Here is a 15408-nt window from a genome sequence, read left to right on the forward strand (position 1 = left end):
CCTTTCTCTCTGAAGGTTTTGAACCTACTAATATACCATAAATTTAAGATGATACTGAGTGTGAATAGTCTTCAAGCTGTCTGGTTATTTATTTCCAGATCAGAAATTTGAGCAGATACATTTGTTGATCTCTCCAGCCTCGCTATAAGCCAACTTTAAACTGCCATGCTTTCTACTGATGGGACTGACATGGTCCTGTTTATGAGTTCCTTTAAAGTTTATACTTCATTCAGTCACTTTACTGCTCTGCAAGGAAGGAGTGTGTATTTTGCAATGGCTGTTTTTTCAAGATTAAGCTGTATGTAGGGGAAAAGCACTCTATTGCAGAGTTTGATCACTACACAGAGTAATAGGACAGCATTGCAGCCGAACTAGATGCATTAAAACTGCCAAAATTTCAGACAATTGCTGAGACAAAAATTTGATTCAGTGGCTCAGAAAGAGAGCTTTGCCATTGGCTTCCTTGATGGGTTTTGATACTTTTAAATGCAGGGTTTAAAGAACAGTGTTTCTTTTAGAATTGGTGTAAAACCCAAGATGAGCAGCAAAATTCCAGTGGGATAGGCATTTCACCAGTGAGCTTTGGAGAAGATTTGTGGAGAAAGAGAATTGTGTTGGCAGAAGGAAAAGTCTTTATTTCTAAGCATATCACTTGAGTTCTGGTCAAATTGAGAGAGCCCCATCAATTTTTATCAGCTTGGCATTCACCTAGAGGTTTCCAAACAGCTATGAAAGAAATGATCATAGAAAAATTAAGCTTGGGAGGGACCTTTTTAGTCATCAGTGCTTCACCTTCTGCAGAAGCTGAAGCGAAACAAAAAATATTCCCCACAACTAATATTTGTAAGACAAACTAATCATATTTGGTTCTTATTTGAAGTCTGTGAATTAAAACAGGAAGCAAACAGGATGATCTCAGCTAAAACAAAACAAAACAAAACAAAACAAAAAAAAAAGTTGACTGGTAGTGTAGTGCAGGTTCCCTAGTGGTGGGTACTTATGGAAAGAGGGTTATATGATTGACAAATTTCTGCTGTTTTTGTTTTGCTCTTCATATGAGATTGGAATTGTATTGGAAATTTTTGGATTTCCTCTCCCAGAATTGACCTCACATTTCTCTGAGGTAGTCCTGATTTATTAATGGGGGTTGTGTTGGACTAAATTATAGTTTTACACTGCAACTCTATGGCAGGCCAGAATGAAATATGTTTCCCAAGCGTTGCCTGGAGAATAGTGTTAAGTCAGGTGGGAAATGTGTCGCCTGGCCTCTTTTCTCTGGTGTCAGTTTTTCTACTGATTCCAAAAATAAGCTCACCTTTGCTGTCCATCTACTCCAGTGTGTTTGCTTATAAGAGTTTGTTTGCAAACAGTGGCAGCTCTTGCCTTTTCATCCTTGGACCAGTCAGTGTATTTCGTGATGCTCACTGGTATAGGCAGGAGAAGGTGAATTTTTCATACACCTCATCTTGACTCAGTCATGCTTTCTCCCCCCCCCAAAAATTTAAGTTCATTCAGAGAAGAAATTTGTCATCAAAAATGAAAGCCAGTGCACTGAGCTAGATGTCTAACTTCACACTGCTCTCCTAGGTGAAATCAGGGTAGCTTTCGTGCTGTACAACAACTTGGGCACCTATCTCTCCACGGAGAATGCTAGCATGAAATTAGGAACTGAAGCGATGTCTACTAATCACTCCGTCATCGTCAACTCCCCTGTCATCACGGCAGCAATAAACAAAGAGTTCAGCAATAAGGTTTACCTAGCTGATCCCGTGGTCTTTACTGTCAAGCATATTAAGGTGAGCAAGTTTGAAAACCTTTTTTTTTTTCTTTAAATTCTGTCTCTACTATAAAGTGCCACAAAAGTTTGGTGATCTGAGGCCCCCAGCAGTCCTTGATTAGATTTTGAATTACGCATTTGTTCCTCTGCGCTTTGAGTTGTTTATGGGGAATATCTCTTTTGTATTGCATTAATAAAAGTAAAGAAAGTCTCCTTTGAGCTGATGTCCATTGCTCAGTTGCTGACATACGTCATTCTGTAATTAAAAACCAACAATATATTAGAATGGGCCATAATATTATTTTATCATGGTGGCAGGGGATATTAGAGGGAAGTGGAATTACAGTGAAAAAGGACAGCCAGCACTCCTGTTAGCCAAGCACAGTCATTGCTAAAGTTGATTGCTTAAAGCAATTAATTTCTCTGCTCTGCAATGCAAATGAAGCAATCTGGTTTTGAAGAGCTGAATTTAGTCTATGTCTGAAATTAATCAAGAACAAAGAACTAGGTTTGTATTAGCAATGAGAGCAGCAACAACCTAACTTTCTCTGATGCTGACAAGTAATACTCGACTTCGAAGTCATTGTTGATTGTTTATCTAAAATTAAAGAGTAAGAGTTACAAAGTGCCTCTGGGGGGGAAAAAAAAAAAAGGAAAGGTAATGTGTTTAGAAATCTCTGAAACCCTATCATTTTACTGCATTTGCTCATTGCTTCCCTGCAGCAGTCAGAAGAAAATTTCAATCCAAACTGTTCATTCTGGAGCTATACTAAGCGTACCATGACAGGGTATTGGTCCACCCAAGGATGTCGCCTCCTGACAACTAACAAGACGCACACCACATGCTCCTGCAATCACCTAACCAACTTTGCAGTCCTGATGGCACATGTGGAAGTTAAGGTAAGCTTTGCAAATTCACAGGCTGCCAATGCACTGAACAGTTGCCAATATAACAACATGTTGTTACTGCAAAAGGCAGCTGAACAGGGAAATTGCTGTGTCACAGTAACTCTAATGGTAGAAACTATCTCATGTAAATCTTCTTTCTGCTATGGAGTGAAAAAGTAGACAGTCACACCTGTGCACAGACTGCACTGATCTCCTGGCATGGGCAGTTCAGAACTGCAGATGACTGGTGGACAAAACTGGCCATTGATTCCACACATCCTTTGCATAACTGGTCCATAACATATCCTGGCTCGATCCTTGCTCTCAGGGTCCTAGCTGTACCAGCAGGGAGTAGCAAGCACCTGCATGGTGGAACAGGAGCAAGCAAAGACTGCCTTGTTGGGTGTGAGTTGAGTGCCTTGCTTGCAACAGCTGGAAATACATTGCACATATCTGTGAGGTGTATGTGTAGAATCAGAACTCTTTTCCAGCCACCAACTATGGGAGAAAGATACATTATTTGTGTCTCACAATGTGACAGCAAGCTGCACATAAAAAAAAAAACAAACAAAACTCATTATATCATCCTGTCTTGATTTTGCATCCCCTAAGGTTGGTACATACCAGTTAGTTCCTTTGCCTGCACCACCTTTTTGGTGTAATACTGCTTTCTCGTATGAGTAACCCCATTGTAGCTAATGAATTTGTTCCTGAAAGTAAACATTCCTCATGGTGGTAGTGGGGAGAGGAGTGCACATTTAGGATATTTTTCCAGAATGAGACAATGTTTGAGTTATCTTTCATTTCCTGAGCTGTCTTTTCTGTCTTTAGTTGAAAACAGTTCCACTTGCTGTAGAAAGGAGGCCGTGATTCCTGAAGGACTTTGGCCTTGTGATTTTCTCTGTTGCACTGTCTCCATTTTGTGTGCCTTGCACTGCAGATAAATTGACCATTCTGAGCTAGATCCTTCTGTTTGGGCAGACCATTTCAGTCACTTCTATGGCTGCATTACCACAAAAGCTGTTATGGTTATAAAATACCTTTTCTTAAATAGTCTGCAGCTATCATTCCTTTGTATACATTTGTTTCACTTAGTAATCTGAAGAGGAATTTGAAGAGCTAAAATAAAGTATATATTAAAGTACTGTCATGCATGACCAATGCTCAACAAAAAAGAAATGAGAACCTGGCAGCTCATTTGCCACAACAGCTGGGTCCAGCTGAGAGGAACAGGATAGATTTGCTGCTGCAGGATTATGTATCTTTTGTATTCTGTAGGAATCACTACCAGTCAAGGAGCTGTGTCATTAAATGGCTATGGCATTATCCTAGGAGTTGTCCAAATAAATGGTCAATTCAGAGCGTGTGTTTACAGATTAACAGTATTCTGCAGTCTTAGAATGTTTTTGCCAGTTTCTCATAATTGCTTGAATATTCACAAGAAATGTACTTCTGGCTGCTTATCACCTGCCTGGAGTTAACAGATATACCTGAGTCACTGAAGTCAGAGGCTGCACCTGGGAAATGCAGATAGCTTTCCACTCCACCGATGTGAATGAGCATGATCTGCATGGTACAGATACAGGTTAGAACTGAACAAGCCTATTCTCAAACTGCAGCTAGGTCAGCCTTGTCTGCATGGCATTTCACATAAACCTCATTAGACTGTTAGCACTGGTGTTATCTCATCTTGCAGAAAAAGAAGGCAAGACCCTTGCTTGCCCATGCTCAATCAACAGGTTGGAAAGACCTGCAGCTGGAAGCTTCCTGATTTCAAAGGCAGTGTGCTATCTGCCTGTGGATGCTTCTGGATGTTTGCTCTCAAGACTTTCAGGTCATGTTTTATAGCTTGGCTGCAGCCAAAGTATCAGTGCTCTAACATCAAAATTGGCTTCACTTTGCTGATTCTGATGCAACTGGACAGCTTCCTGGCATGTTTGTTTTAGTGATCATGCCAGTCTGAGGGTGAGGGCAGGTGGGTATCCTGCAAACATCTGCAACTCTTCTCTCTAGCTGCTTGTCACCTTGCTCTTCCTTGTCCTACCGTATTCCTCTGGTCTGCTGGTGGAACTGGCCATCTGGCTATCTCAGTGCAAATGTAGGAAAATGTGTCACATTTCTTATCCTGCTGCAATGAGTTTTAAAAACTTTCTAGCTGAAAACCTGCTGCTTTGGAGAGGTAGTGGTTTAAAAATAAATGGGAATTGTTTGTATTCATTCACTTACAGCCATCTCTTGCAGATATGCTCTATTATCTTTTTGTTGTCTTGCATCTTGTACAAAAAGGCAGTTTGTGCATCTGAATTCTTTCAGTTGTCTTTGAGCTAGGGCAGTCCCTGGGGAAAGGATGCTGTGTGCTTATGCAGGACCTCTCACAGTGGTGTTGGGGACAATGGACTAGCATCCCTAAGTTGAACTGTCCTAAGCACTATTAATGATATTCTGACATTTTTGCCACATTAACAGTTTTCTCCTGTAATTAGTATCTGTGATTTACTGAGTTAAGGTTGGTGTATTTTTGGAAGCATGAGGAGCTTCCTTTGCTGTAATGAGTATCCTCAACACCCTACCTAATGAGACTGAACACTGCGCGTCGTGGAAAATGGACATCTGAGTCCTGCTCCTTAATCAAAAGCCAGCACCAATCTGACAAGTGTCACTTCTGCTCATGAATGATCTCCTTCCCTGGTTGCATGGCAAAAGAGCGTGTTCTGCAGAGGAGACCTTGGTGGCTGCTCTGGGAGTTATGGACTGGGATTTAATTATTAGCAGAGCGTATGTGGCAAGGCGGAGCTCGGAGGTAGCACCCCTGAGCAAATGATTGATGGCCATGTGGCTCTCAACTCGAAACAGCAATATGTCTTTGTCCAAAGGAGCAGAAAATGTCATTGACTGACCACGGGCGTCAGGGATTTATTGGTGTGCTTCAAGAGAAGGAGTTGCTGGGATCAGTTCCAGTCTTAATAGAACTCCCAATTAAGAAGAGGAGACTTTACTTTGAAGATACCTTCTGACTGTTAAAATTAGTCGGGCCCAGAGTTGTTTATGTGCCTAAACTGAAAGCCTCCCTTTATTTACATAGGGATTTAGGCATACTTGGAAGCTTCCCTGAAGTGACTTTGGGCTACAGTGCATGGTGGCTGTGGAAGAAGGCATGTCTAGAAAAATCCTGCCCTAGATATTCTTTTCCAGGGCTGGGACAAATGTATTTAAGTACGGTAAACAGCAGTGCCCAAACCCAAGAGCTTGCAATGCATGCAGGGAGGACTTAGAACTGCTGGGAAGAGCCATGTGCGTGTACCTGTTGGTGCATCCTCCCAGTGAGGGTTGACCTTCAGTACCCACAGTGGTCCAAATTACCCTTCTGGACAATTTTTCAGGGAAAATGAGAACCTCTCGTTGAATAGAAAATTTAAGACTTGGAAGCAAATCACTCTTTTCATCAGCTGGGAAGTACATTTGGCCTTTGTTATTGCAGTCTTGTGGATATTTTGTTAAATCATGAAGTACGTTTAATGTAGATGAGGTCTGTGTTAAATGTCTATCTATTGTTTGTATCAGTGAAATGATCATTACGGCCCTTAAATTCTATAAAAACATTGTAGTGCTCATGCCAGGAGAGGAAAGACAGTAGTTAAATAAGTCATTCTTCCTATGTAATTGCTGCATGTTTTTTCTTCAAAATGTTTTTCATATAAGCTTGTGTTTTGCATCATAATAATTATAGCAGTTGCATCTTTAATGTACCACGGGAAAATATGCAGCCAGAAAACAAGTTCAGTGCTAGTGGAAAAATGCAATCAAAAGAAACCACCCAAAACAGAATAAGCAAGGGTACCTCAGGGTAGATAAATGTTGCTTATCAGTGTGTAGTGAGTGCCAGAGCTTACTCTTCTTTAAGTATATAAATAACTGAAGAGGAAGGAAAAGGGCAAAAAATAAAGGTGTTTTAACAGTAGCAATTAGTCTGTAGCTTTCAGATGTTATTCTGTATGACACATTACATCATGCTAATTATTTGGGGAATGAAACTATAAAGCAAGACAAGGAGAGAAAGGAATAAAAATATATGAAATCTAAATAGAATACAGTGGTCTATTGCCTAAAGCAATGCAGCCATTTCAGATATAAAGAGCAAGCTGAAGTTATTGCAGTGCTGGCTTAACTGTATATTAGCACTTGTGGGATTAAGCAGCAATGAATGAAAGCAGAAGCGGGTGCAGGATCTCAAAAACACTTAACTACAGAATTAAATTACTGGAACTAATAGGTGATGAATTTTGCAAGACAAATCATTCTGTACCATTAAAAGAGTTCTCAAAAAGAAGTATATTACACATTGCAAAAGGTAACTTATTGTAATGTTATTAAATAAGAACTGTTTTAATTAAACAGAAAAGTTATTGAATCTACTTGTCTTCAGTGGGATTTTAAAATTCAAAATACAGCTGTATTTGAGCTTGTGTTATGAAATGGAATCTGTGATACTAATGAACTTCAAGAATAAGGGGATGTAAAAAGCACATCTGGTTATATATTGCATGCTTCTGCTGTTATGAATGTCTTACCTGCAAAATGCTGTTAACATTTGTGTAGCCTCCCCTAGAAAACTACACAAGCCCTGTTGGTAAGAAAATCTATCATAGTCTCTGACTGACCTATCACGAATCACAGAAATTACCTATAGGAAGCCTATTAGGTCAAGTAATCTGTGCCTACAGGGTCAATTCAGAGCGGTATATCTGGCAGTAATCCTTGAGCTTTTTGTCTAGGTGAACTGTAAATCACTGCAACAAGTTCCTTGAGTTCCCAACTCTTGGTTTGACACACACCATTTTGAAGTGAGCTGTAGCTCAGTCTTAATATTCCTTGTTCTGCCATCACTTCTTGCTGATCTGCATCTGTGCATTCCCTGAACTGCTGGCCCAGATGTGCTCAGGTAACAACTTCAGAGTGTTCAGCCTGAAAAAAAAATTAGAGCCTGCCTTCAAAAAGATTGAGACCGAATGCTGGAAGCTGCAGCATATTTAGTTTTGTTTCTTAGTTCTCCGCTTACAGATGCCAGAAATTTGAAAGCACAGCAACTCATTAGCCATAGCTTCTTTTTCCCCTCCCAGTTTAGTGGGTATTTATTTACTTAATATCGACAGCAACTCATTAGCCATAGCTTCTTTTCCGTTCCCAGTTCAGTGGGTATTTATTTACTTAATATCATCCTTCTTGGTTCTCTGGTCCATGAGCTGTGACTAGATCCATGGTAAGAAACTCTGCCACAGATTGGGAACAGCATCACCCTGCAGGATTTCTTGATCCTCTACCCTAAAATTTAGGATGGAAATAGTTCTCATTCGCAAACACTGTGCCTTGTCCTGTTTATTGCCATCCCCTTCCTTTCTCGCTAAGAGTAATGTTTAAAGCAAGCTCCTCCTTGATTGGGTTTTCGACTTTTAAACACATTATTCATTTCTGACTACGTGGACATCTATTTGGTCCTTATGTCTCTGTGCCCATTTTGTCCTACCTCCCCTAAATAAAGTCCTTAAACTGGGGAGACTGTAGTTGCCTTGATCATATTTTTTCAGAGTTGCTGTGTATCTCAACCATTTGGATGGCCTCTTTGACATCCAGTTTAAATCTCATTTTTGAAAGAGATAAATAGAATGAAGAAAGAGAGGAAAAGGTTATGCTTTGGCTCTTTAAAGAATAAGCAGGGGCAAAGGGGAATGAGATGCCTCATAGCTTGTGCTGTTCCTTATCTTGGAAGGTAGCTGTATGTATGAGGACTGAAGGGAAGGTTACGGTATGGTGTAGCCCTATCCCTGCTCTCCTGGAACTGGGCTGGGTAAGGCCATCAGTGTGACAGAAGGAGCTGATGATGCTGTGACCAGGTTTTCTGGGAAATCAAGTTAACAAGCCAGCCGCTTGGCTGTGTAGACATCTACACTGTGTGAGCTTGGCACCACCACTATGGCTTGTTTCTGGAGAGATGCCTTATAAGTAAGCAGAACTGTGCCACTTTACCAACTCCAGCCAGCAGGAGAGGGCCAGGATGTTGCTATTACAGATCCAAACCACTTCTCCTCACCTGCATAACACAGTGTGATTTGCCGCAGGAAAGCTGCAGCACTGTCAGCACTGAGATGGAAACCTGGGCTCTTGCCACCCACCGTATCCACAGCATGGTTTAAAGTGCATAGTGAGGTGAGATCTGTACCCATTTGTGTATGTACCCCTTTGTGTATGCCCGTGTCACATTATTCTGGCAGCTAAACCACTTTGCATGAACACTCGAATGTGGAGCCTTATTTAAAAGATAAAGAGCCAGTGACATTGCACATAGGCTTTGAGGGGTATCAGGCTCTATTCCTGGATTAGGTTCTGACAGTGCCCATGAAAGCAGGGCAGAGCTGTGCTGCCTTTGCAGAGCATGAAGGGGATGCACACCTAGGTGGCTACTGTTTTCCAGCAGAACAGGACTGGCTGCCTCCCTTGATGCATCTTTGGAAAGGAAGGACAGGATGGTTTCTAGGGCAGTGGGCCCCCCTTCCCAGCACATGTCCCACTTGGCCACAGAGGAAGGAAAGCCCCATTGGAACGTGCCTGCATAACTACAGCAAGCAGTGTTGTTAAGAAGTCCAGGAGACCTTGGGGTTTCCTCCCAGTCCAGGAAGCCCAGCTGACACTTTTGGCATACCTACAAAACCATTTGCTTGTAAAGTTAAGTCCTTTGTGCTTTGCCATGAAGCATTACAGCTAGGCTATAGCAGTAATCCTCTCTTGACACCAGTGATGGGAGAAGAGAGCAGAGAGAGCCTAAACAGCTTTGGAGAGCTGCAAATCTGAGAAGTTGCAGAAGCAGCAGTGTGCAGGCGTTCAGATCTGTCCCACTGGGTCTCTGCCCAGCCCTGCACTGCCAGCTCTCACCAGGCACCGAGTGGTCATATCTGAGTGAATCGATGACACTGTGTTATTTACTGCTTGTTTATTCCTCCATCTCCAAATATATTACTCTTTCCTTTCCTGAAGGGACAGATTAGGCAAAAGAATGTGTCCTTTGCTGCTGGCAGCTTGGTTTGGCTGCTGTTTTCTTCTACTGATGTTTTTAATAAGGGAGGAAATGGCTGTTCATCTTGGGGAGAGCCATTCTGTCATAAGCTGACATTCCCTGGGATTTGTTTTTATTAGCTCAGTTCTGCTGTGCCGGCGCTGCCAGAGCTGCTCATTGATTTCACAGCCTGGATAATGGCTTGGTTGCCTGTTCATCCACTGTGGTGGCTGTTGGGGTTCCTGCAGGTCCTCCTGCACAGGTTTCTGACAGCACTGTTTTCCACCAGCTCTTGGCCCACCTGAGCAAAAGAAAGGCTTTACTCCAAAGCCAAGGAGCGAAGGAGCGTTTCCTTCACTGAATTTGGGGTCGGGTTCTTCCCTAAGTTACAGATGTAAAACTTACGTAACAAAGAATGTTTTTACGTGTACATTTTTACAATGTTAGTGCAAACTTTTCTGCTTTTAAGCCTGCAATGCAGTTTTGGAATCCAAAGGAATACATCCACCTGGATGTTATTGTGTAGTTCGCTTAATAATTGTTCCTATCCTGAAAATAATCCATGTGTCAACTTACCTTTAAAGCTAGCATGGCTTTAGCTGTAACAACACTCAGTGGTTTGCATAAGGGACCATGAAAGTCTTGATATACAGGTCTTGGCAGTCATGATGCATTTGGGCAAGTTGGTGTTTGATACTGTCAGGAAATTGATACTTGTCATGACATCTGGGATCTCCCATGGGTTCTGGTTGCCAGCATCTTCAGGAGATTATTGAGAAGAACAAGTTGACTGTTATCAGCACTCTGGTGGTTTTGAATGTGTTTCACATGCTTTAGGGACCTTAGGGCTTGCTGGGTTCTACAAGGATATCATTAGTGTACATGTCAAAGCTATTTTGTCCTTGGTCACGGAGTGCTTGAACTGTGCTGGGGAAGAGCAGGGTAAAGAGAAGATGTGCTTATTTTGTGTGTCTCAGTGGTTGAGGGAATGAGCTTAGATATTGCAACCCAGGCACAAAATGTCAGTGTACTATTTATTATACTTACCCCTGCAAAGTCTTGTGCCAATTGGGCAAACCAGACATTGCTGCCGTATTTGTTATGCAATGTTACAGGTGATAGCAAGGATAATCTCAGAGTATCGAGGAGTGATTACCTCAATTCCTCCTTTTTCTACATTATTCCTGCAACTAGCACACTCTCTATGGCTAGTGGCAGGGATTGGTCTCTTCTTAGAAAGAAGAGTATTAATTTTAAGGCCAGTTCTCTATAATGTTTTCCTCATTGACTGGGATACTGGACTTGAAAGTATACTGGGTATATTTGTAGATGACACTTATTCGGGAGGAACTTTTGACTCCCTGAAGGATAGAGAGGCCTTGCAGAGAGATCCTGACAAACTAGAGGGCTGGGCTACATGAACAAGAGCAAGTGCTGGATTCTGCAGCAGGGAGGGGGCAAGTTTGGTTATGTGTACAAATTGGAGGACAAGAGGCTGGAAAGCGGCCTTTCTCTAAACTTTGTCTCATATATGGGAAGAAACCCTGAGTGTTGCTTTTGCTAGGCTAGCTGTGCCTTGGAATTTTTGAGTCTGTGCCACTGGGCTCATGTCACCCACTCTTCCAAAGCCCTCATGGTTGTTGTCTCCTTGCATATACCTGCATTAGCAGCATTGTCCTGCTCTCCCAGTCCCAGAGCCTTCTGTCACTTTTGCCTGGCAGGTCCCTTTGCTTAGGTGAGCTGTCTGGGCTGTTCAGAGAGATGTTATCTGCTGCTCCTCTGCAGACTCAGATGAAAAAGAAAATGATTTGAAAGGCTCAAGGTTTGCATTAGCATGTTTTTGTATTGAATTTAGAGGAATGGATGAGCTGAAATGACACAGATAGAGGAATGTGTGGCCACCAGGAAAACAATGTGCACTTAGTCTTCTTGGTTTGCTGTGTGCTAGAGGAGCTGCATGGAACAGTCATTTCTATCATGGTCAAGTGCACTAAGCGCACAAGGATTTCATGCCTCAGTCCTGTACTTGATACAACTAACTCCTGTGATATCAGAAATGCTCAAACAGTTCTGAAGGAGCATTTGGGGAAAGGAGACTTCATCTCTCTGCCTCCTTCAGAGAGTCTCTTTCGAAAGAAAACCTCCAGCATGGAAGAGATGGAGGGGAAATCCACTCCCCATCTTTCATTATCATTTGATGCCTATCACTCATGCTAATAAAGCCAAAGAGCTGAAAGATTTGAGTTGTTTCTCACGGGTGCTGACATAGCAGAGTGTATATCAGGAAAGGCCTGACATTTGATGTGGCTTTATCATTGGCAGGCAGGCAAAGAAAATGGATAAATTAATCACCTTTTTCCCTCCATCTGTCATAGGTTTTTATCCCACAGGAAGGAAAATGTTTCCAGTTTGTCCTGGCTTTTTGAAGTGTGACACTATTGTATTTGCCAGTCTAAATAATGCCTAAGTCATCGAAATGCCAGAAGTGGAGGGAAATGTGAAAAGGCCCTGGAGACTTCCAGGCAGTCTTTTACTCAGCTCTTTGACTCTTAACTGCTTAGTCCTGAGCAGCCACTTTGTGACTTGCCATGTATTTCTCTTTTCTTATTTACATTTTACTAAGTAGTGATATCTCTAATTTCACCACATCTGGTGGAAACCTGTGGAGTTACTGGTGAGTTTTACAATCTTGGTAAGGTGGTGGAATGCCCTCACTATTAGAGTCTTAGAGTTTCAGAACTCTGCCCTCTTTTTTCTGCTAAGCAAATGCAATGCAAGTTCAGGAGCAGTTCAGGAGCAGAGATGTTTATCAGCCAAGCCAAAGCACACCTGTGCTGCACTTTGCAAAACATTGTTGCTGGATTAACTGCAATGGCCAGGCTTGCATGGTTTGTGGTAAGTGTGTTACAAGCGAGGGAAACACTCACTTGCCCAGCTTTCTTAACACCATTGTTTTGTTAGAATTTAAAACAAAAGTCATGTGAAAAGAGATGTCTTTTTTCCTTTTTTTTTTTTTTCTTCTTCTCCTGAGGAGTGTTCCTGGGCTCAGTTTGACTTCCCTGGAGTTTTAACATATGGCTCCAGGTCTTGAAAAAAAAAAAAGTGTTCTTTCTTGTTCCCCGTTGAAAAGAAAGACAAGACATTTAAGTGTTCTCTTTCTGTCCAAAACCTTCAAGCTCATATATGTCTGTGGATGAGTAAAGAGTCTTTTTCACTGCTAAATGGTTTTAACAGACTTGTAGTTGTCAACTCCACAATGTAGTGTATGAAACATTTTTACACCTGAATCACAATGTTTGATGGTTCTTTATACAGTACATCCTCTGCTTTGCCATGTTTGTGAAAAGTGGAGCTGCATTCAAGACTAGCTATGATGTCTCAATGTTTTCAGCAACAGCATCATTATTTCTAGGATATTCTGAGGTCTGAATTTGTCTTGGCACTCATAATTTGCCAGATACTTTGCAGTATGAGTTTCAGGCTGCTGGATTCAAGTCTAGGTCCATTTAGTCTTAATATCCTTCATTAGTTACTAGTTAATTGTGCCACGACTTGATGAGTCTGAGGGTCTCAGATAATCTCACTGTTTACCTGGGATAGATTAGAAGTTATGCAGTATGTGGCTGATGATCTTTTTATTGTTTTCTCTCCAGCACAGCGATGCAGTGCATGACCTGCTTCTGGATTTTATCACCTGGGTGGGCATCCTGCTGTCACTTGTCTGCCTCCTGATCTGCATCTTCACCTTCTGCTTCTTCCGTGGGCTACAGAGTGACCGCAACACAATTCACAAGAACTTGTGCATCAGCCTTTTTGTAGCAGAACTTCTCTTCCTCATTGGCATCAACCGGACTGACCAGCCGGTAAGAGGCAAAACGCTTTCTGTTCCCACTGCGGGCTCTCACCTCACAGCATATAGGATGTTGCCATGGGGTGGGATATATTCCAGTGCTATCTAAGCCCTGTTGAGCTCTTGCAGGGTGAAGTTATCAACTGGAAGTCAGATTCTGGTTACTGAAAGGAGGTCAAGATACTTGCTTGTATTAGCTGCCCTGAGATCTCTGGACGGATGGAAAAAACTACTCCCTAAGCAATGCCTTTCCACATTTATTTAATTCTAGATTGCATGTTGGTATTCTGCTTTAAAAAAGAAAAAGCCTTCTTCATAGCACTGGGATGGATTCTGCATTCTCATGGTATTTCCTGTTTTTCATATCCCTTCCCATAATACTCTGCCTATAACTGCTGTGTTGGAAAGCCCCTGATGCATGTCAGACTGTGCACAGCACCCAAGGATATTCACAGGGCATGTTGACATTTGGAAAGTCGCCTAGGCAAAAATGTTTATGGAGAGACTTTGGGAGTAGAAACACAGCCTTTGTGAATCTACGGATAAACTCCAGTGCACTGGAGCACTGAAGTCATCCATCCTGCACACTTGTGTGCACGTATGCCTGCATAACTGTCTGTCAACACACGCACCAGTCAGAAACAGAAATCTGTGTGCACGCAAACACACATACCCTGGAGTTAACAACCAGAGAGTCACACTGAAATTGAGGGTCTGACTTGAAAATCATGGGAGCCATGGAAAAAGCCTGCTCTCATTTTAGTGACTGTAGGGGTGTTGTTTGTAAATAGTATGCGTGCATATGTTTAATCAGCAGGTAGTACAAGTGTGCTTGTGCTTCTTATACTATATACATCTGTATGTGTTTTTTTACCGAAGTATGTACATACCTGCTTTTGTGTCTTTGAATATAATTTGTATGTACAGTTGTGTCTGTTTAAAAATTGTTCATATATATGTTTCCAAAGTGAAAAAAATGTTGTTACGCTGGAGATGTTGAAACAAGAACTCCTTCATTCTTATTAAACCTCCCAGTGAGAACATGTTTTTGTGTAAACTTGAGTGTTACATTAAGTTTGTGTGGTTGAAACACTTTCTCTGGCTCTTTTGAAATCTGTCTGCAGATTGCTTGTGCTGTTTTTGCTGCCCTCCTGCACTTCTTCTTCCTGGCGGCTTTCACCTGGATGTTCTTGGAAGGTGTGCAGCTCTACATCATGCTGGTGGAGGTTTTTGAGAGTGAACACTCCCGGAGGAAGTACTTCTATTTGGTTGGCTATGGCATGCCTGCACTGATCGTGGCTGTGTCAGCAGCAGTGGACTACCGGAGCTATGGCACAGACAAAGTGTGAGTGGGGTTTGGCTCTACTTGGACCTGGGCAGGAGGGTGGGAGAGGGGAGGATGGAGGGAAGTGAGGAGGCTGGGACACAGCAGGTGAAGGATGCTGTGCAGGCAGTTGTCAGCTGAAAGGCACGGCTTTCTGTCCCAGTGCAGCACATGATCATACAGCAGAAATTCCCCACCATGTTGAGATTTGCAAAGGTGTTTTCCTGGAAAATTCTGTTGCGGAAAGTTTCATCGCATCGTTTATAACATCAGCAGAGGTAGCTCTTTCAAGTCTCAGCTTTGTATCAACAAGGTCACCCTTCTTCTCTAACCAAAGGGTATTTCTCATTTGCACGATGAAACATTGCTTTTTTCTTCTTTATTAAGTGTTCTATCAAATTATTTTGCTTGGAAGCTCAGCTAGATGGTGTCTGTAGAGTGCATTATGCTCTTGGTGAATCAGAGCAGCTACATCATTTACCATTATGAATATTCTTAAATGTTTTCAATGTTGCTGAAACTGG

At 42.0% G+C, this 15408-nt stretch overlaps 1 protein-coding gene across 26 annotated transcripts in view; it reads left to right on the forward strand.

Moving 5' to 3' along the window:
- The window catches only part of ADGRL3 (adhesion G protein-coupled receptor L3), a 492302-nt gene that overhangs the window by 414465 nt on the left and 62429 nt on the right, over positions 1–15408 (forward strand). For 25 of the 26 annotated variants that reach the window (XM_048942764.1, XM_048942787.1, XM_048942790.1 and 22 more), the window contains 4 exons: positions 1588–1796; positions 2501–2677; positions 13364–13573; positions 14685–14905. In XM_048942764.1, the coding sequence (XP_048798721.1) occupies positions 1588–1796; positions 2501–2677; positions 13364–13573; positions 14685–14905 (817 nt within the window). The remainder of the gene's footprint in view (positions 1–1587; positions 1797–2500; positions 2678–13363; positions 13574–14684; positions 14906–15408) is intronic. The other variant, XM_048942769.1, reaches the window with a different exon arrangement.

Source organism: Lagopus muta, chromosome 4, assembly GCF_023343835.1.
Source record: "Lagopus muta isolate bLagMut1 chromosome 4, bLagMut1 primary, whole genome shotgun sequence".
Lineage (NCBI taxonomy): Eukaryota > Metazoa > Chordata > Aves > Galliformes > Phasianidae > Lagopus > Lagopus muta.